The sequence below is a fragment of the Sarcophilus harrisii genome, chromosome 3 (genome assembly GCF_902635505.1).
Source record: "Sarcophilus harrisii chromosome 3, mSarHar1.11, whole genome shotgun sequence".
Taxonomy (NCBI): domain Eukaryota; kingdom Metazoa; phylum Chordata; class Mammalia; order Dasyuromorphia; family Dasyuridae; genus Sarcophilus; species Sarcophilus harrisii.
Window position 1 is genome coordinate 226,049,131 of NC_045428.1, and position 21,976 is coordinate 226,071,106.

The following is a 21,976-nucleotide window of genomic DNA, read 5'->3' on the forward strand; positions in this document are numbered from 1 at the left end:
AGGTCTTCATTCATCAAGGACTATAAAACAGGCAAGTGAGATTTAATCCCTGACTAACAAGGCAAATAATTTTAAGAAATAGTATAAAATAAAGAAAAAAGTAATGGTCTTGTAATCTGAAGACTTTCAACCTGCTCCCAAAGTAGAGAAACAGGTATAAAAGTGACATCATTACCTAAGCATAAATTTAACCTCTCAATCCATTGAAAAATGGCAATAATACTAAGTCAAATTGATGAGGGGGAGCCCTGAAACGCTTTCTCTCACTGACTTTGGGGTTGAGCCATGAGGTAAAGTACTTGAGAAGCTCCTTGAAGGAGAGATTCTCTTTGATTCCTAGTGGTCAGGAAGCCAAATAATGAAGTTTGGTGAAGGGTAGGGAGTTGTGGGAAACCCTTTGGTTGGCACAGAGATCCTTCATAAAGGAATTTACTAACCCAAAAAGCTAGGCTGGCAAAAAGAAGCTTATTATAGGCATTGGGAAGTAATCTTTATTAGAAAGACTGAATTCCTTAGTGACAAGGTCCTAACAGAGGGATATAAAGTTTTTAGCAGAAAAAATCCTATCTTAGCAGAGAGAAAATGAATAAGGTCTTGTTAGGGAAACAGAGAGATAAAGATAAAGAGGGAGTAATGCTGAAAGAGAATATCATTTCAGCGGGCAGAGGGTTGCAACTTATGCCAAGGGGAGAGAGAGATTCCTTGGCATGTTAGGTCTTCTGTAAGAAGTGAGCCCCAAGTTGCCTCTTTTTATAATTGAAACCTTGGCTAGAAGCTGGGGGCAGCTCTTGGTGGAGGTTGGGAGCAGTTTGAACTGGAATCAGAATAGAAAATCTTAGAACTGAATGAGTGTCTCTGGGCTAATTTCCAACTCAATAGAGTTGGACAGAAATCTCCATCTCCATCTCTGGCTAAGTAGGAGTGATCTTGGACTCAACCAGTCCCACCTAGACAACAGAATGAAACCACTTTATTTTGATTCTCTGGGGCAGGCCTTTCACAGAGGCAGGGTTCAAGGACCTTCTCAAGTGCTTTACCTCATGGCTTACCCAGAAGTCAGAGAGAGAGAAAGAGAAAAAGTTTCGGGGCTCCCTTCATCAAAATGACCCAACAAATATGTAACTACAGTGAGTAGAAAGGTATTCACCAACAGTATTGGTGAATAGTAGTACTGCTATTTGAGTACTTGGAGTGAAAAGAGGGGGAAAGAAAGAAAGAAATGATTTAAGTAACTTTCAGTTTTGAAGCAGTATAGAAAAGGTCACTTTCCCAAATTCTGCATATCTATCCACATATTTGTGGGGACATATTTTTGAACAACTTATCTTGTAAGCCTAGCTTTTATTTTTCACTGACATACAGGCCTCCATACAGCCAGGTTCTATATCTTCTGGCGGGTTTGCAACTTGTTTCTGCTGAACAAGTCCTAATTAATGCACAGCAGAGAGGCACGCCAGGTTTCTGCTTTATTTCTCATTAAAAGGTGAGACCTAACACCAAGGATGAAAGTAGAAAACCTTAAAGGTGCTAACTCCACTTAAAAAAAAAAAAAAAAAAAGGAAAGAGCAATTATTTAATAAGGTTATTTTTGTGTAGAATAAGTAGTACTTATGAAGCCAAACTACCTACCTACCCAATTATTTGATGATGGTAATAAAATAATAATAAATAATATCTATAATAAAAAATTACTGAAATTGAATGCTGTGAAATTATACTTTGCCCCAAAGAAGGGTTCTAAAATTATACCTCCTTTCCTGAAAGAGGTGGGAAGCTCTGGTTGTAGAACACAGCAGATCACTTCAGACGTTTTTTTGTGACACATTGATTAGTTTTGTTTAACTGCTTTTTTTTTCTCTTTTAAAATTAATTATAAAGGATTGTTTTCTAAGAAGGTTGGGGGGAGAGGTATGCCTGAGAATGCAGAAAATGTAAAACAAAATATATCACTAGATTTTTACTTTTTAAAAGGTTAATTTCAAGCTAATTCATTCAACAGCTGTTGAAAGGGTCCAGATCTGTCTTTTGAATGTATATTATGGACCCAAAGGAGACTCACAAGCACTTCAGTTCTAATCTTCCAGATCACTTAAAGATTGGAGGTTTTTTTCCTATAAATAACAAATTCTAAAACTAAGAATCTAAGAAATTGGAATTTATTTTAATGGCACATGGTTTCATGCATTTTGCTGTATTTGGATCATCAAATAAAAATTTTTTAAAACATGCATTTAAGACAAACAATTATAGGAAAACTGATTTTCATGTTATGCATACTTATACAAATCTACCTCTACAGATCAGAAATAAACACTCATTTAGATATCTATTTAAAAATGTATTTACATGTCAGCAAACTTATAACATCTAAATGTGCCTGAAGATAACATTAAAATTATGGAGATATGTGCAAATATTTGTATATGTATATACATATACACAGTATAGTTGATTAAATAAAGCCACAGTTACTTGATATTTTTGAGAACTAGTATTTTAAAAATGACAAAGTCATAAGATTTAAAGTCAAATGAACATGAATCAAAAAATACTTATAAATGCAAAACAAATATGTATATGAATTACATGTTCAACAAATGCAAACACTTTTTTTATGGATGAAATGGGTGGAGGATATGAATAGTATCAAAAGTCAGGCTCAAATAAAATACTATATTTAAATCTCATATTGAGTAGGATATGTTCAGGTGAAGAGAACCTTATAAATGAAAGAGGATTTGATTATTTATTTGCCAGTAATAAATTTATTTACTTGTAATAGTCCCTCACTCAAAAGCAGGATTTAATTATAATGTGTTAAACTCTTGATTAAAAACCAAAGACTTCATTACATAAAGCTTTTATCTGGAAATTCTAATTGGACTACACAAATTCATGCTGTCTAAACCTAGCATAGAAATATTAAAGAGAAGAAATAATTTAAATGTTATTCCATGCACATGTGACCTTTTTGTATTCATTTCAGGAAGAGAGATAATAGCTATCCTGAGTTTTCTTCCCTATTTAGAAGGCATGCAGTAATGGTACTAAAATAGAAGAAATCCAATGGGAGTTTATCTTTAGAGTATGATAATAAATGATTCCACCAAAGTCTTTGAGTTTTATATGAATTTATCATACTGTCAAGATCAACTTCTAGGTATGTCACATTTTAGCGTGCTTAGATGGGAAAAGAGAATTAATTAAAACCACAAGGCTTATAATCAGGCCTTCAAAAAAATGTAACAAGCCTTTTGGCTTCTCTAAACATAGCTTCTTTTCTACTTGACTCTTCCATTCTTTGGTCTTTTCATTTTTCAGCAGATGACAAGTTTAACACAATATTCCCCATGGGTCCAAGACAACTTGTATTAACTTTGGTTTAAGACAGTCTAGAAAAAACCTGGAAAGCACAGCAGACTTTCCAAATGCAAGTGCCATAGTTTCCCCCTGGAATTTAGAAATTTCTAAGGATACAATCTGATGCTGAAGATTCTGATTTTTAAAAAGTTGACATGAATCTTGGCCCTCAGGTATACTTCCTAACACAAAAAAAGCTTAACTGAAATATCCTGCTCATGTATGACAACTTTCCTTGCACTCTAAGTGAAAGGTATGTTTCCAGAGGTTTGAAGACAAATGAAAAAGAACAATGAAGCAGCAATGAAAAAAAAAAAGCAACAGAAGGTGAGAAGCATGGTTCCATACGCACTTGTGTTCCTATGAGAATGGAATGAAGTAGATGGCATGGAGAAGGAGCATGATGAGGATGCATGGGAGGATTCCGGTACTATCCAATAGGCTCGATTATCCCGATTACCTTTCTTACTAGGCCCACTGACATCACACTGGAAAACATCTTCACAGCTCTCACTGTGTAATCGCTCTTTCTGGAGAAGTTTGTCGACTCGCTGGATGATGCACTCCAGGCTTTTGTCGACATTCAGCCAAACTTTTTCCTTAAAAGGAAAAAAAAAATGCCTCCCTTACTTTTTCCAAAATGGTCACTCCCCAACATTATCTTTAAGTTTACCCCAAATCAAAGTTTGCATCCACAGACCACAATGAGAACTACTGCAATTATGGACTCACTTATTTGTTAAAGTTTTATCTGGTTTTTTTTCTTAATAATAAAAACAAAACTCTATTATAACATTTCCCAAGCTTGATATCAGAAATACTCCTGAAAATCTTAGGAAACTGCAAAATGTCATGGAACCTAAATGTCAGAAAGAAAACAAAGGATGAATTATCTTCTTTCCAACTGCAGAGTTTTATTCTTCTAATCCCTTGCCCTTAGCTATTACAATTACAATGAGGATGCCTAGTTATTTATGAGAAGATACAGATTTTTACAGATCCCAAATAAACTGTTAAGAAGAGTTAAAGAACCTAAAATTTGGTTGCTTTTTCTTTTTTATACTCATTCCAGAGAGAGGTAGAATGGAAGAATGTGCTGGATCTTTAGTCAGAGGACTCTGTTACTTATTACCTGTGTAATCTTGGGCAAATCAAAACAAAGTGGCACCATTACCTAATCTATAAAAATGAAGGCCTGGAACAGATGGCCTGTAGGATTTCTTCAGCCTTCAAAACTATGATCTCCATGACCCCACCATAATGTCTCTAAATTATTTCCTCAACAGATAACAAAAAATAGGTTGTAAGATTGTATTTCTCCCTTAGGAAATAAAATTTTTATTTTTATAAATCTAGTACTCATCTAAGTAGTGTGATTTCAGAGACAAAAGGAAGCATCCACTCCTGTCCAAAACTATGTCCAATACAGTGAGATATGATAACCAATATCTCCTACTAAACCAAGAATTGAGCACTTTCTATTAAAGAATTATACTATCCAGGCATGGTAATTTAAAATACAAAGGATAACAGTACCTAGAAAAGGTAATCTTAAGGGATTAAGTAATTTTTTTTCCTTAAGTAATCTTTTTTTCTTCTGATAAATTAATTGAATAAAGGAAATAAGAATAGAGGTCTTAAATTGAGAAAGAACAAGGGGGTAGTGGGCTATATCTAGAAGATACACTTTGCCAGAAGGACTCAATATGTTGCTTTGTTTTGCTTAACTGTTTTTTTGTTATAAGATCTAATGATTAGGATGAGGAGCAGTCAATGAGAAATGACAACAATTAATTTTTTTTTTAAGGTTTCAATAAACAATTGTGTTTTCAAAAAGGATAGAAATCTCAGAATAATTCTCAAAAGCCAGATGACTTTCTCAGGTATGGGTAGACCACTATACAGGGCATCTAATGATCTCAGGGGACAACATAGGTATATCAGGGCCTTGAGGAAGAAGAGAGGAGCCCAGAAAAAGGAACTATGAAATTTTCAAAGACTGTTTTACTTCTGCTTCCTAATCTGGCCAAAAGCATATACTTGATGCTCAGTAGAGGCCTAAAGGATAGGATAATGTCCCATATCTGAAACCTGGTGGTTTGGAATGCAATACTGAGGAGAAACAGAACCATAACCTACTTGGAAAGGTAGTATTCACAAGTGGAATCTCCCAGGAGTAGGACAATAAGAATACATTATTTTTCTTTCCAGTGGTACCAATAGATATTTAGCACTTACCCATTCTGCCTCATGCCAATCTGCATGGAGAGAGCGACTATTCCTTCCAGTATACTTTGCCACAAGAGTGTCTTGATCATTCCTTAGCATTACCTGCTCCTCCTCAGTTGAGGTGGGAGATGCTTTGGAGGCAATGTAATCAGGTCTAGCAGCATTTAGGCCATGTATTGAATTAGCCAACAATTTACAGTCACAGACAGTAATCAGTTGTCTTGTCTAAGAAAAAAAAATAAAAACATTGGTTATTGCTAAGCCTTTTCTGAATCTGAATTGATTTTCTTTGGGTCTTCTTTTTGAGAAAGAATTCTTTCTTTCTTATTAATTCTTGTTACCTTACTTATTTCCTCCTTTACAAAGAAAAAAACAAAAACAAAGTCTATGGAGTTTTAAAATACTTGAAACAAATGTTAAAATTCTAGTTAGAAGTTAGTGAAAATAAAGATGTACTTTATTCTCCCCATAGAAATTCACAGGCCTTCTTCTTGGGCCTTAAGTTAAGAATTATCTAGACTGGATGGTCCCGTCTAACTCTTAAGTGATAAACCTATAGATGTAAATCCTGATCGAGGACAACCACTCAATCTCTTTAAGCCTATGTTAATACATACTTAGAATGGAGATATAATACCAATAATATCTATCTCACAATGTTCCCACGAAGGTCTGACTATTGGAATTCTGCTTTTCTTTGAGACTCAGCTCAAGCAATATCTTTCCTGATCTGTCTTGCTATGAATGTTTTTCATACAAGATTACCTTTTATCTTTCCTTCCATATGCACAGGTTGCCACTGAGCCTATCTCTCCCCATTAGAATGTAAGTTCATTGGGGATAAGGACTCTTTCATTTTTGTCTTTGAATCTCCAGTGAGGACAGTGTCTGGCACATAGTGAGCCCACAATAAATGCAAGCTGACTGACAATATACATAAAACACTTAGCAAAACTTAAGGGCACAATGGATAGAGAGCAAGGCCTGGAGGAAGGCTTGAGTTCAAATCTTACCTATGATACTTAATAATTATGTGATCCTGGATAAGTCATTTAATACAATTTGCTTTAGTTTCCTCAATATATAATGGGCTGGAGAGAAGTAAATGGCAAATTAATCCATTATTTGCAAAGAAAACCCTAAATGGAATCACAAGTAGTCAGACACAACTGAACAACAACAATAAAAAACTTGAAGAATTATTTCTATCAGCTTTCATTACCATTACTACTAACATAACTACTACTAGAGCTTTTTAAAATATTTACTTACTCATATAGCCATATTTTTAAAGTATATAGTAACATAATGAACTTAAGAGGTAGGAAGATATTCCTAACTCAATGGTCAAGAATAATCGAGGTTACATTCTCCTATTCTGCCTATAATAAATAACACAGATTTCTATCTGTCTGAAGATAACTTAAAAGAAATCCTCACTCAATGCTGAAAGGAGATGAAACAGGCTTCTTCAAACTACAATCTATGCTCTTATTCAGTTAAAATTCATTTAGTATTAGTGACTTAAAAAAAAAGTGGTGTTCTCATTATAGTAGCTCTAATATTAAAATTAGATCATATTTTCTAATTTTCAGAAAGGACAGTAAGTCAGTTAATTAACAAGCATTTTATTAAGCACCCATTATGTGCCACATACTATGCTAAGGGCAAGTGACAAGAAGAAAGGCAAAGGCAATACAATATGAACTCACAGACAAATGGCTTGAGAAACATCTCAAAATATTCTGTTCACACTCACATACACACACTCACACCAGGAATTTGGTTCAATAATTATTGCTGATATTATTCAGTGCATGGCCTTCATATGAATCAGTATTTAATAAATCCAAAAAAAAAACCCCATATTCTCAATTGCATGTAAGTTAGAGAACCACAAATTAATGATATATCAATAAATGATTTATTTTTTATTAAATATTTCTCAATTCCATTTTAATCTGGTTCCTTTGTAAATTTGACACCTCTGATTTACATTATCTGATCCGAATTTCAACCCTGTCTATGATACAGCTATAGATATTATCAACATTTGACAAATAAGGAAACTGGGCAGGGGTGGGGGTAAAGTAACTTGCCTTAGAACACACATGAAGTTTCTGTCACAACATTTGGAATATCACCCATGCATCCTGACTTCCAGAAAACCAGGGCTCTTTCCATTATTCTACTCACAGGATCTTAGTTTTAAAACTGGGAGCTCAGAGATCATCTAACCTAATCCATTTATAGAGAAGGAACCAGAGGTCCACAGAATGATTCTCCAAGATCAAAAAATAACATTTTGGAATTTTCATTCTATTATCTGTTTTAGCAGAAAATAAGTGACTAAAATGACAGGTAGAGGTTCTAAGAACAAACTGAAGTGAACTCAATAAGGAAGCACTAACTTTTCCAAGCAACTATTAATTCTAGGCCTTAAATAGAGGCTTCTGATTCCAAATCAATATTCTTTTCATTATGGCACAAAACACTTACTTTTCTGCAAGGTCACTGGAGTTAAGTGACTTGCCCAGGGTCACATAGCTAAGAAATCCTGAGTTAAATATTTTAGATCATATTTGAACTCAGGTCCTCTTCACTTTAGGGCTGCTGCTCTATCCACCGTGCCACATAGTTGCCCACTGGCACAAAAGGCTTTCAAGCAATTCTTGGGGCTCCTTCCAACTAAAGGACTCTTAGATGAGCCCTAGACAATAGTAACTTGATTCATGGGAAATAATTCTCCTAAATAAGCAGTAGGAAAAGTATAATCTCTATGAGGGCAGGAGTTGCTTTCTTTGTCTTCATTTTTGGATCCTTCTTTTAAAAATGTTTAGTAAATCCTTGTGAGACAAAACACAGTGGTTTTTTCCAATTTAAGTTTACATCACCTGATTTAGGAAATAATCAACTAAACTCAAAAGATTACAATTTAGAATTGGAAGAGTCCTTTGTATCCAACTCTTTCCCTCAGTTTGCTAATAAGAAACTTGGGGCACCAAGAGAGTAAAAGATTTGCCCGTTAGAAGCTAAGGTAGGATTTTAACCTATGTCTTTCTGACCTAAAATCCACTACTACACTTGCCTATTATTTTCCATTTGGTCCCAAATTTCTATTTCTATTAACAGTCAGTTCTTATCATTAATTATGAGGAATTAGTGATAATATTATAATTCAATAATCGTGAAATAATGCTTCATTACTGTCTAGGGAGATCACTTGAATTCATGGAGTATGCTCTTTTTAGAAAATGAGGATGATTACTAAAGCCACTTCCAGAACTATTAGCATTTTCTCAGTGCAGAAAGGATAACTGATAGAGACTCCTACCATGTGTGATTTTACTGTGCATAGTTAATATCACACTCTCTTTTTAAAATATTAGTTTTGCTGATGATGAGTTAAAGTGAGCAGCAGCAACAGTAACAGTGTATGATGATTAACTATGATTGACATAGCTCATCTATAATTTCTATAGTTTAGGGCTGATCCTATACAATGATCCAAGACAATTCCAAAAGATTGATGATGAAAAAATATATCCACATGCCGAGAAAGAACCAAGGGAGTTTGCATACAGATTGAAATATTTTATTTTCACCTTTTAGGTTTTTTTTCTTGATTTTTTTTTCCTTTTATGGCTTCTTTCACAACATGACTAACATGGAGATACATTTTACATGACTGCACATGTATAACATATCAGATTGCTTGAGCAGGGGGAGAGAGGAAAATTTGGAACTCAACATGTTTCAAAAGATGAATGTTGAAATTTGTCTTTACATATAATTGAAAAAATAAAATACTATTAAATTTAAATATATATATATGAACTGTCATCTTCATTACCTTATCTGCTAAGATGGCAAGCGTCCTTTCAAGACCATTAGCTGATCTATCCTTGGCTGCCCTTGACAGCCTTTCAGCATAATAACTGACTTGGGTTTTTAAGGTGTTGATCTGGGCAATAATCTCCTTCGCTCTGATGATATCCTGTGGTGCATATATTATTGACTGGCAGCTGGGTGAGGTACTGAAAAAAGAAAGAAAGATTTTAAAGTGATACTTAGAATAGTCCAGTAATTTAGTAAAGTTTTTTTCCCCCTGTAGAACCCAATCATTTCCCCCCCTAGATAATCAAGAATAATTACTCCAAAGTTCTTTGTCTTTTGTCTAAGTTGATTTTTTTGTCAAAAATTTTCATTGACTTTAAATAAAGAATTAATGCTATTTATGCCCAGTGAAAATAGCAGAATATACTAGAAATAGGGGGGAGAGGGAGGACTCCTCTATAGGCAACTCAGTGGTAGATTTTGCTAGCAAATCCCTTACGTGGAGGTTCTTTCTATTTGGCCAATTAGCACTTTTATCTTCCTTCACTGTTCATCTCTAATCTTTCCAGTCTCTGAGTAAATTGTACCTATTTTTTTCCTTTGCTCTCAAGGTAGCAGGCCTTTTCTATTGATGAATTTCTCTCTTTTGATCTACAAGCTGTAGTGGAGAAGGAAATGTCAAATTAGTAGAGAAGTAAGAAATTTAAAATCCTGCAATGATTGGTCAATCTCTGACCCTCCTCCTCACTTTACCTAGCCACTAACTAGGCAAACAAAGACCATTATCCAGACCAATGAGGCATAACGTATATTATAGGTATAGACAGACCACGAATTTCAGTAAGAATAAGTGGAATGATTTGGATATTGCCTTTAGGGAGAGGGGGGAAACTAATCCTCTTCTAAGAAGTCAGTGTCTTTAGGTCTGGCTCCTAGCTGGAGAAGACTAAATGAAAGATATAAGTCTTTTGAGTCAAGACTCCAACTCAATAAAAATATTTCCTATTTTTTAAAAAAATCTATGAGAGCAAGGAGATTTAGAGAAGAAAAGTTAGTGTTAGAATTCATATTGCATATAACTGTAAAATCAGAGACCATTGTCTAAAAAGGTACATGTTATTCCTAAAGGAGGAGAAATAAAATAATCTCCTCAAAGGATGAACTTTGATTTTCTCTGGGTGGGGACCAATGGAAGGATGAGAGACATGGGAAAGCAAAATGTAGCATACATCCCACCCATTCCACATTTTTATGGATGCATAGGGTGCAAACAAGTCGTTACTACCCTAACTTAGACTCTATTCTCACATAGATGGGTAGCCATCTCTCATCCCCACAACTGGGCGAACATGCAAAAACAAGGGATTTGCCAGAAGCCCATGCAGCAGACGGAGCTCAGATCTTTGTTTTAGTACAAGAATTTCATTTTACAGCATGAGATTCACAAATATCCATTTTCCAATCTGCAATCACTTTTTTCAAATGAATAGCTGTCTATTTAGAATTAAGTTACTTTTAAATCCACAAATTCAAAATTCTTTTTAAAAAGCCTTTACTTGACTGTCCTTTCCACATTAGGTGAGGAAGAACATAATTCATTCTCAATATTTTCACCTACTAGTTTTCAATGTTTAATTTGCAATATTCACCACAGAGAGGCTTTGTGAGATGTAAGAGAAGGGAAATTTTAAAGCTTCTATGTGGCAGGTTTTGTGCAAATTAAAACGCTGCAAGATATGTATGTATCTAATTACCTTTTTAAAATGATTATGACTAAATTAGAGAGGATAATATTAAAAAGGAAGTCCATACTGCAACAAACATCTTAATGCTGGGTATGTGTTATGTTAAAATCCAATTAAACACCCAGGGGAGAAGAGAACCCTTTAGAATCAGGGGTTCTCAAAATGGGATCTGCATAATAATTTCAGAGAGAAGGAGAGGAATGGTCTGAAATGGGAAAAAAATATATATCTTTATTTTTCACTCATATCTAATTGAATTTTAAAAGCATGTCTTTCAATTATGAATCTAGACAACAAACATTATTCTAAGAAGGGATTCATAAACTTCATTAGACTGCTAAAGGGGTTTATGACACAAAAATGAATAAGAACACCTGCTTTACACATTGCTAATTATTCTACCACCAAAGGCAAGAAGAAAGATATATCATTTTCTTGCATCAGTGGTTTAATGGGAAGAGGGAGCTGTGTGATGATATGACTGTAAAAGAAAATTGTTTGAAAATAATTCCAAACTAGGACAAAATCACCCGAGAAAGGACAAAGCAGGAATACATTAATCATACTGCTTTCCTAATTTTTCTTTATATTAAAAAGAAATATGTTTATTCTTTCAGAATCAACTGTCTTATTTCATGCTCATGCTGAAAAGTTTTGAAAAAAATGATAAACTGAGAATTAGCTATTCATTATCTTAGAAAATTGCAGTTGAAAGAGGAAAATAAAAGAAATTCCTACAACATTTATAACTAAGTTCACTTAAAATCAACACAGACAATGGTGCCACAATATACAACATTTAAAAAGCGCCGTACATTTAGAAATATGAAACAATTATTTTTTCTATTTAAGAGCAAAGCCCCCAACAAAAACTCTCTCCACAAACAGAAAACTCACCAACATTCCTCATAACTGCTAAAGAAAAGAATCAAAATTAAAGTTAGCAGATTGTTAGAGAAAAAAAAAAACAAATGCAAAAATAAGCCAAGTGATTTCTTGAAAATACTTCTTTAAAACAATAAGAACAAAAAACCCTGAGTGTAGAAATGATGAAATTTGTAGACCAAATGTATGTTAACTGAGTCAGAGAATATTAATCAGTTGCTTCATGCTCAAAGCCCACAGGCAATTCATCCACAAGAAAAATCTATTTGTTCTCAATAAAAATTTTAAAATTGAAATTAAAGGTTTATGAGTGGTTTTTATATTAGTAGTGGGAGTCAGGAAAGAATGAAAAAAAATGTATATATTATGTTTTAAGCATAGAATAAGCACTTGGGGGAAATTCATTAATAACATTGTTCAACAAAGTTTTGCAAGGTGAATATTGAAGACTATCTTTGCGTGTATTTGAAAAATAAAATATTAAATACTATTAAAATATTATTTTAAAAATGCTGTTCAGTATTTCTTAGACACTATATAATAGATAAGTGTTTTTCATTAATTCATCAATACTATTAGTCCTAAGTCTCCCCCACCTTCCTCAAGGAGGCACAACACTAATGCTACAGGACAATAACAGCATAAGCAAAAGTTTTCTCTTGGGGGCACCTATCAGGATGAATCATACCTTATCATAATAACCAAAAAATGCACTCAAATGCTTATCACAGAGCAACATGCAAGGAGGCCATAGAAGCACATTTTCTGACTGGCTGTGATGGGCTGAGGTCAAGACTTCATTTTGTCTTTTAGCCTTGCTGGGAAGCACAGCAAATCATATTTACCCAAGAACATTTGGAATTGCTGAATTATAAAGTTGTTAGTTATTCAGCCTGCCTATATTTAAGAAGCATTCTTAATAGCACTGACTCAGGAGTTGAAAGCAATCTATTGTGATGTTCTAGTTCAGCCCTTAAACACAAGCAGGGCCATACCTAAAATTTCCTAGACATTTCCTCCCATTTTATTGTTAACAGAAATAGATAACCACTAATAAGCCACTTTCACATAGCTTTTTATTTATTTCATAAAAGTGGTTTTCCTAAAATATAACATTTTTTTCACCTCTTTCTCTTACCTCAATAAATTCCAGTTACTCCCTATTACTTCTCAGGACAAATATAAAAACCCTCTGGCAACTTAAAGCTCCTCCCAATCTCTCTCCCGCTTACTTCTCTTATCTTCTTACATTTTATTCCCTGCTTCATTAACTATGAAATCCAGGAATGATAGCCTCCTTGCAGTTTCTTAAACAGGACATTTTCTCTTCTGATTCTTTACCTCTGCTGTATCAATACCCACGCTCAGCACGCTCTCTCCCACTCACCTCTACTTTTTAGCTTTCCTAGCTTTTTTTTCAGACTTGGCTCCCACTTTCTGAAGGAGACCTTAGTTTCTTAAACATGACATTTCCTCTCCTAATTTTTTACTTACACACCTTGCTTGGAATGCTATCTCCCTCTTACTTCTGTTAGCTTTCCTAGCTTCTTTCAAGACTCAGTCCCCATCTTCTAAAGGAGACCTTACCCTGTCTCCACTTACCTACCACTGCCTTCCTGATTGAGATTACTTTCCATGCATATCTAAAGTTATTTGCATGTAGTCTCCCCCATTATGATGTAAGCTCCTTGAGAGCAGGGCCAATATTTTTGCTATCCCCAGCAATTAGGACTGTGGGTACCATGTCTGGTATATAGTAAACACTTAGTATGTGTTCAATGATTATGTTATGAAAATCATCTCAGATTTCTCTTCTTCAAAGTACAATTTCAATTCTTTTGGACTTCTCATTGGCTCAACTATCTTTTGCTGGTAACTTTGGTCATTTTCTTTTCCTACAAGAAGATTCTTCAAGATATGACTGCTCCCCAAAGCTCTGAAATACAAAGCTCAGGGCAGATTCACATGCAAAGTTATTAGACCCTATACATTATATGACATCAAGACAATGGAGAACTGTACTAGGAGGTTTCTTCCTTCAATAACCAAAAAGAAGGAGAAGTATCAACTTTTGAGCTCAAGGCACATGTTCTTGAACCCATCAAATTTGGACATAAAGACTCAGACAGGTCCCAGATTTGAATTCAGTTTGTATACACTTTTTTTCTTCTGGAACCCGCTGTCTTCACTATTTTTCTTGCTTTTGAGTTCTGTAAGAACAGAGTGCAAAATCATTCTTCCTTGATTATTTTACAAAGGTGACTTAAGTCTACTTCAAGGGATGATGATCATCAGTGCGTACGTGGGCTTGATACTCCCACACTGACCATCTTGTTGACCCTTGAAACCGATGACAATTTTTTTCTGAAATCATATAATCCCAACTACTCATTAAATTAAATCTTTCATGTGCTTCAGATTCATTAAAAAAAGAGATTTTTATTTGCTAAATGATTTTGAAAGTCAGATTAACTTTTAAAAAATAATTTATCCTAAACTTTAAATCAAAGAGCATGAGAAGAATCTGATGCCTTCACTCATCCAGCCAGCTCCTTGACACAATACAAAGAACAAAACCAATTCTACAAGACAGCTCCTTCCATTGAGCCAGAAGCAGCTCAAACTGGCCAGATTTCCCCCCCTAAGCTTAAAGGACGTCAAAACAAGAGAAAGAAGCTCTGTAGTTACTTACTGTTTCTTGGTCTCTTCAAATTTGTGCAGCCGCTTTCGAAGACCCCCTGACTTAAAGCCTTGGCAATGTGCCGCTGCTGCTCCTATGGTTATGATATCATAGTTCTGGTCTGAAGGAAAAGAAAGGCCTGGGCAATCACTCTGGGCTCACCGCCTGCAAGTGTGTCAGCAAACCCACCCGGCCCCAGAGAGACAAGCAATCCTCCTGAATGGGGCTGCCTCCATGAAGCTTTCTCAGGTGTGGGCCTCAGTCACGTGGTCCCTACACCCAGAGCGGGAAGATGAGGTCTTGGGCCTCAGGGTTCAGGACCCTGTGTCCCCGTTCCCTGTCTTGAACCCTGGGTTGCAGGGAGTCATGTGGTTTCTAAAGGTCAGACCCACAGGCAGTGATGTGACCCACAGAAGCAGATGACATTGGTCAAGGATGGTTTCGTCCTTTTAGTCTGTCCAATGAAAAGGCTCAGGTCTTTTGCTTTTTAAATCTTGGACAAGCAAGAAGCTGGTCAGGTTCTAGAAGCACATGATGGGAGTTGGGATGGTGAAAGGGGGAGGGGGAGAGGGAGGAGCAAGGGGAATGAAAAGAGGGGAAGGGAGGAGGGAAGGAGGAAGGGAAGGAAGGAGGGGAGGGAAAAGGGGAAGGAAGGAGGGAGGGAGGGAGGGAAGGGAGAAGGAAGGGAGGAAGGAGAGGAAGGGAGGGAAGGGAGAGAAGGGAAGGGAGAGAAAGGAAGGGAGGGAAGGGAGAGAAAGGAAGGGAGGGAGGGAGAAAGGAAAAGAGTGAAGAGAGGAAAGGAGGAAGGAGGGAAAAAAGAAGGAAGAGAGGGAGGGAGGGAGGGAGGGAGGAAGGGGAAGAGAAAGGGAGGAGGGGGAGGAAAGGAAGAAGAAAGTGAAGGAGGAGGGAAGGGAGGGAAGGAAGGAAGCTGGGGAAGAAAGGGAAGGAGGAAGGGAGGGTTAAGGATACCAAAGGATACCAAAAAGCTAATTAGTTGTCTATAGATCTTACATATCAAGAGATGGATTCTCACCCAAAAGAATGGCACATAGGATTATGGAAATTAATCAGGCAATCCTTTCCTACTTTTCCTTTTTCAAGGATGATTACTGGCAATTTAGGATTAGTTATCATAGGATCTGTTATCATAGGAATGGTGGAGCTAAAAGTCTCAAGAGGAAGAAATGTGGCACCTTAAATACACACACACACACACACACACACACACACACACACACACAAAAATTTTATATATATATGAAAAAATTCACTTGTCTCCTTCTCACATTTATTATGAGTTAGCCAGCAGATGATTATATGAAGAAGTCTAGGGCCTACTTATCTCAGGTATTAGTTATCCAGGGATAGAGAGAAGTCCAATATGCACTTAATAAAAGGAAAGAAAACCGATTCCACTCTTGGCTCGATTTTTCTTATTGAAATTTGTGGGTAAATTCAACTTTATCAGCTTTCAAGCTGCTTGCCTTAAATGAGGGACCTACAGCAATGGAACAAGAAAAGATATATTTCATACAAAAGATATTCTCCATATGCAAATGGCACAAAAAAAAAAAAAAAGGTATCAACATGTTTCTGAATATAGCCAGGTATGCTGGGGTGGTGGCTTGGAGATTTCTGAGTTGCCTACAAGAACATTTTAATTTGCAGATGGTAAGTGGGTGTAAACATTGGAGGAAAGGGCAACTTGCTGGCCAGGAGACTAGTTCCAGGATGTTTAGGTGGAACATGCTGTTAGTAAGGGTGAGGAAAGTCATCAGAGCTCTCTATGGAAACAGCAAGACACCATTTGGAAGTAAACCTTGGCATGCCAGACAGTCATAAGTTTCAAAGCAAGGGTGGATGGTCATCCTATTACCCACATGGCTAAGCCAAAAATTACTTAATGCCAACTGTAGAGATACTTTAACATCAAAATTAGAGCTATCAGCTCAACTACAACAGTATCTATCCATCTTGGGATGGGAGAAGAAAACCTGTTTATGAAACATCAAAAGGAAAATATGTGGTGGTCTTTCCTACATCAGTCTTTCAAACACAACAAAAGCAACAACAAAATATGCACACATAAATTAGGAAGGAATTTTGCATAAATGTTTTAGATCTTATTTTGGTTCTTCACCCTTCATGCAAGTCCTACTCCAATGCCATATCCATAGCATGGTGGTCACCTAAAGTTCTCTGAGGCTATACCATTGAAGTGTACAAATTCTAATACATTCTACTAAGGTAGAAAGCCTTCAGAGACAGAGCTTGAGAACCAGCCTACTATTGAAAAAGGATCATTACTAGATTGGGTATAAGATGATACAATTTTTTTAAACATATTAACTTTTGAAAGTTATCTTCCAAATCATTAAGAGGTTGCAATCTGCAAAAATGAGGGGAGCACAAGGAGTAACAAAATATAAGAACCTAGAAATACTGCAACATCTATACCACATGACTCCATTACAGGATAAAGGAAAATATACCTAGATCCACTTCATAACTGAAAATAACTTTACCTTTTTCTTTTTTATTGTTATTTTGTTTAATTATAGCTTTTCATTGACAGAACATATGCATGGGTAATTTTTCCAACATTGTCCCCTGCAATCACCTCTTTTCCCTTCCACCAACTTTTCCCTTCCCTCACCCAACGCCCTCCCCTAGATGGCAGGCAGTCTCATACATGTTGAACATACTTTACCTTTTTCTTAAGAAAAATTATGATCAAAAGATTTAGAGGAAAAACCCCAATCTAACTGAAATATATTATCTTATTCTAAAGTAGTTCTTAATTTTTATTTGTTTTAAATACATACAATATAATAAATAAGGATTACAAAGGAAACCAATTATACTGAAATGCAATTATCAAAATATTTAATAAAACAAGTTTACATACCCCAGGTTATTTTAAGAATCCCAGTTTTAGAGGCTGGAAGGCATAGTGAATCAAAAACCTGGCTTGGCATTAGGAAAATCTATGTCTAAGAACTGTCTTTAATATATACTAGCTCTATGACTGGATGAATCACTTAATCTTTCTGGGTCCCAAGGAACTCTCTTAAAACTATAAATTGTCAAAAGCTAATGGCTTATAATTTTGTCAGGAGAGAAGAAAGAAAAAAATCTATTAAGCAAATAAGTTCATCTATCTTCAAACAAGGTCTGGATGATTTATTTTTAACATTTAATATTTTCACTCAATTTTTTTTCTACTTTCTTCAAAAGAAAAACAATGGTCCATAATTATATTTGGCTTCTTCTAACCCATGTATATGAAGGATACAGAGGTCCTTTCCAGATGTAAGTCTATAAAGCCAAGATGGAAATCATGAGTATGTTTTTCACATGAAAAATTTAAGTGTTCAATGGAGAAATTATATTCGATACTGAGGATATGTATATGGTGGGAATGAAGAAAGGTATTTCAAGATAGGAATATTTGGTCACAAATCCTGAGGTAAAAGAAAATAGTATTAAAATCTAAAACCCATTCCATTTAGAATCACAGACTTGGAGGGACGGAAGTACCATCATCATTTTGTTTCTATACTAAAATTATTCACTTTCTTTTCCAAAGAGAAATAGCAAAATATTTTTTTAGCTTCGCTTTTAAATTTTTTAAAGGTAGAATGCTAGCTTATACAATCCTCATTTTCATTTCAACTATCATTCAAAACAAAAGAATTCAGAAAACTAATGTTTTCAGAACAAGTAATTTGGGTCTTTTTCTGTGATTTCATTCATTCTGGTCAAAGATGAAACAACACAGTATAATAATAATATTGCTTGAAACTTGGAACTGTCATAGAAACTACTAAAGACTTATCCTTTAAAATCAAATCTGAAAAATTCATACTTAGAGGAATTCTTATTTACATGAGAATCTAGAAAAATCCATTTAAAATAACTTATTAGTATTGATTACATATTATTAATATCTAACATTACATGATATTAATAATTCTTTATGAGTGAAGCAGAATTGAATTAGCCCAAAGGAAACACAAAATATACAAAATTAGAGAAGATACCCCAAATGTTCATATGGACTATTTGTGTTTACCCCATGGCAGAGCATTCCAAGCTTGTATTAGTCTGATCAGCCACAATTGGACATACTATAACTTGATTCTAACATAGTGATGTCATTTTGCTCCTTTTCAAAAACAAAAGACAACAACACCACATAATATTAATACTTAATACATATTAAGATACTGATCAATAAGGTCATTAGAACTGTTGCTTGAGATCCAGATGGTATATTTCTTTCTTTCTTTCTGCTGAGGCAATGGAGTTAAGTGACTTGCCCAGAGTCACACAGCTAGGAAGTGTTAAGTGTCTGAAATCAGATTTAAACTCAGGTCCTCCTAACTTCAGGGCTGGTGCTCTATCTACTATACTACCCAGCTGCCCCAAGATGGTATATTTCTAAAGAGAAAAAAGGAAAAAGCACTTGGAGGAATAATTTCACTAACCTTTGTACTGATGTAAGTTAGTTAGGTTTTCCTGATATGTTAGTATTATCGTTTGGTACTGAGTAGCTATTTGTCGACGGAGACTTTCCCAGCAAGGAGAGAGCTCTCCCAATTCTTCCAACTCACAAACCCTGCAAGACAGAAAAAAAACAGACAACTTACATTAAACTCCAGGTCTGACTGACATCTTCAACTAACTGTATTCATGGAATACTGGTATTCTGTGCAATGTCATTGAAAACTCTGTGGTGATACGTGTGGTAATACGATTTTGAAAATTTTAATTTAATTCTTTTAAAACTTTTTTATTCCATAACTCAGTTTTAATTTTCCAATATGTAGCTTCCCTCCTTAGTGCCCCTTCTATCACAAAAGTAATTTCTTATTTTAAAAAAGAGAAGAAAAAAAAGCAAAAATTCAGCAAAAACTACTAAAATTATATTAATTAAGGCCAACAGTATAGGTAATGTTTCAAATTATCCCTCATCTCTTCATAGAAAGGAACAAGGTACATTTTTATATTTCTTCTTTAAGGCTGAGCTTGGTCACTATATATACATAGAATTTATTTCTACTTGTCATTGTGCTTTCCATTTATTTTGTGGGAGTCACCATGTATACCATTTCCATTTTTATCCCTTTGTATTATCTTGTATAAGTTAATTCACACCCTTTTTTATTTTTCCTATTCACTGGGACAAACATTTAGTGCTAATAATAATTTTCTTTTCTTTTTTTTGTTTATTTATTGTTTTTCTCCCAGTTACATTAAAATTAAATTTTTTACATTTGTTTTTAACATTTTTGAGTTCTGGATTCTCTCCCTTATCCTCACTCACAATTAAGAAACCACATGGTAAGTTATACAAAACATTTCCATAAAAGTCAAGTTATAAAAGAAAACATAGATCTCTCACCCTAATGAACATAAAAATCCTCAAGAAAAAAGAGAAAAAGAGAAAAAGAGAGAGAGAGAGAGAGAGAGAGAGAGAGAGAGAGAGAGAGAAGGCTTCAATTTGTACTCGGACACAATTAGTCTGTTTTCTGGCTATGGATAGTATTTTTCATCATAAGTCCTTCAGAGTTGTCGTGGATGATTGTGCTACTGAGAATAGCTGACATTTACAGCTGGTCATCCTAGAACATTGCAATTACTTTGTTTACTGTACATTTCATTTTGCTTGAATGCATGGAGGACTTTCCAGGTTTTTCTGAGAGCATCCTACTCATCATTTCCCATAGGACAATAATATTCCATCAATCATAATTTTCTTATGTACAATATAAAATCATATGCATTTTTATATGATCACATTTAAATGGTGTTATCTTTTTCAATGACACATATAACAACCTGGTTAATCCTTTAAGACTCTTTCGGATCTTCAAGAGATCATCCAACATACTGGGGGCCTTTCCATAAATCAGAATCACTGCACAGATATTAGTGGACTATATAGGCAATTTGTCATCTCTCACTAACCACTAACCATCAGCCTGACTCCCTTTTCTATCATACATATAGCTGATGAAATTCTTTATACTATTTATCCTGAGCAATTCTTCACTGACATTATATTGCTGCCTCTTTGCATCCATGATATACTTCTCCTTGTCCTTTGGATGACTAGCAACTTTAAATCTTCAAAGATTATGTTACTCCATGACACTTATGAAGCATCATGAGAATATCACCAATATTAGGAGGAGCTTTTGCATTAGACAGGTCAGCATCATTAGAAATAATTTTCAATTTCCCAAAGGAAATGGAGACCACTTTGTCCTTGTTCAATTTTTGTCTATCCAAGATACATACAGACTGATCAATTTTAAGCATTGGGGTCTATTTCACTTTATATTCTATTACTGTGTGCCAGCAATGATTCTTAATTTACTTGTTTTTTTCTACGAGGATATTTACATTGGACATCACAGCTATCATAGATCTCATTTAGGAGGGTCTATCAGATTTTAGAGTTTGAAACAATCAGCATAATATCATCTATAACCATGAGCAATTAGAGAATTTCACAATCTCTCATTTGGATTCTGCTTTGGCTCTCCTCTGTGACAATAGCAAACATTTTTGGCAAAAGTGGTTTTCTTAATTGTGATGCATACCAATCATCACAGGGCTGAACAATGTAATTTTTTTTATTATACTTTTCAAAGAACCTTGGATGATTTTGATATAAACATGAGACATCTTGTTGGTGACCCTTTAAAGGAGAAAATTTGTTCTACTGAATCAAAAGCTGCTTTTTTAAGCAACAAAAAATAAGTATAATGAGATTCTCTGCCCCTCTTAAGTCAATTTATATGACTATAACATTTTAGTTTATGCTGTAGGATAATTTTTATGAAAGCCTATTTGTTTCTTTCACATATATCTTCATTAAAGATGTCTTTTATGTGTGTGTAGATTGTTTTCATAAAAAAATAATTTTGTGTAGAAATGTGAAAGTTGATACTTATCAACATTTTCTTGGCTACCCTATTTGGATAATATTAAAGTATGTAATTTTTTTTCTTTCTTTTTTTTTTTTTATTAAAGCTTTTTATTTTCAAAACATATGCATGGCTAATTTTTCAACATTAACCCTTTTAAAACCTTGTGTCAGTTTTCTCTCTCTTCCCTCACCTCCTCCCCCAGATTGCAAGTAATCCAATACATCCAAACATGGTAGAAATATGTTACTTTTTTTTTTTGGCTGAGGCAATTGGGGTTAAGTGACTTGTCCAGGGTCACA

At 34.9% G+C, this 21,976-nt stretch overlaps 1 protein-coding gene across 1 annotated transcript in view; it reads right to left on the reverse strand.

Moving 5' to 3' along the window:
• The window catches only part of INPP4A (inositol polyphosphate-4-phosphatase type I A), a 185,252-nt gene that overhangs the window by 36,725 nt on the left and 126,551 nt on the right, over positions 1-21,976 (reverse strand). Inside the window, exons 12-18 of the mRNA XM_031961260.1 lie at positions 19,227-19,357; positions 16,197-16,234; positions 14,749-14,888; positions 12,069-12,083; positions 9,443-9,626; positions 5,599-5,814; positions 3,713-3,959 (exon numbers count right to left, since the gene is read on the reverse strand). Of these exons, the coding sequence (XP_031817120.1) occupies positions 3,713-3,959; positions 5,599-5,814; positions 9,443-9,626; positions 12,069-12,083; positions 14,749-14,888; positions 16,197-16,234; positions 19,227-19,357 (971 nt within the window). The remainder of the gene's footprint in view (positions 1-3,712; positions 3,960-5,598; positions 5,815-9,442; positions 9,627-12,068; positions 12,084-14,748; positions 14,889-16,196; positions 16,235-19,226; positions 19,358-21,976) is intronic.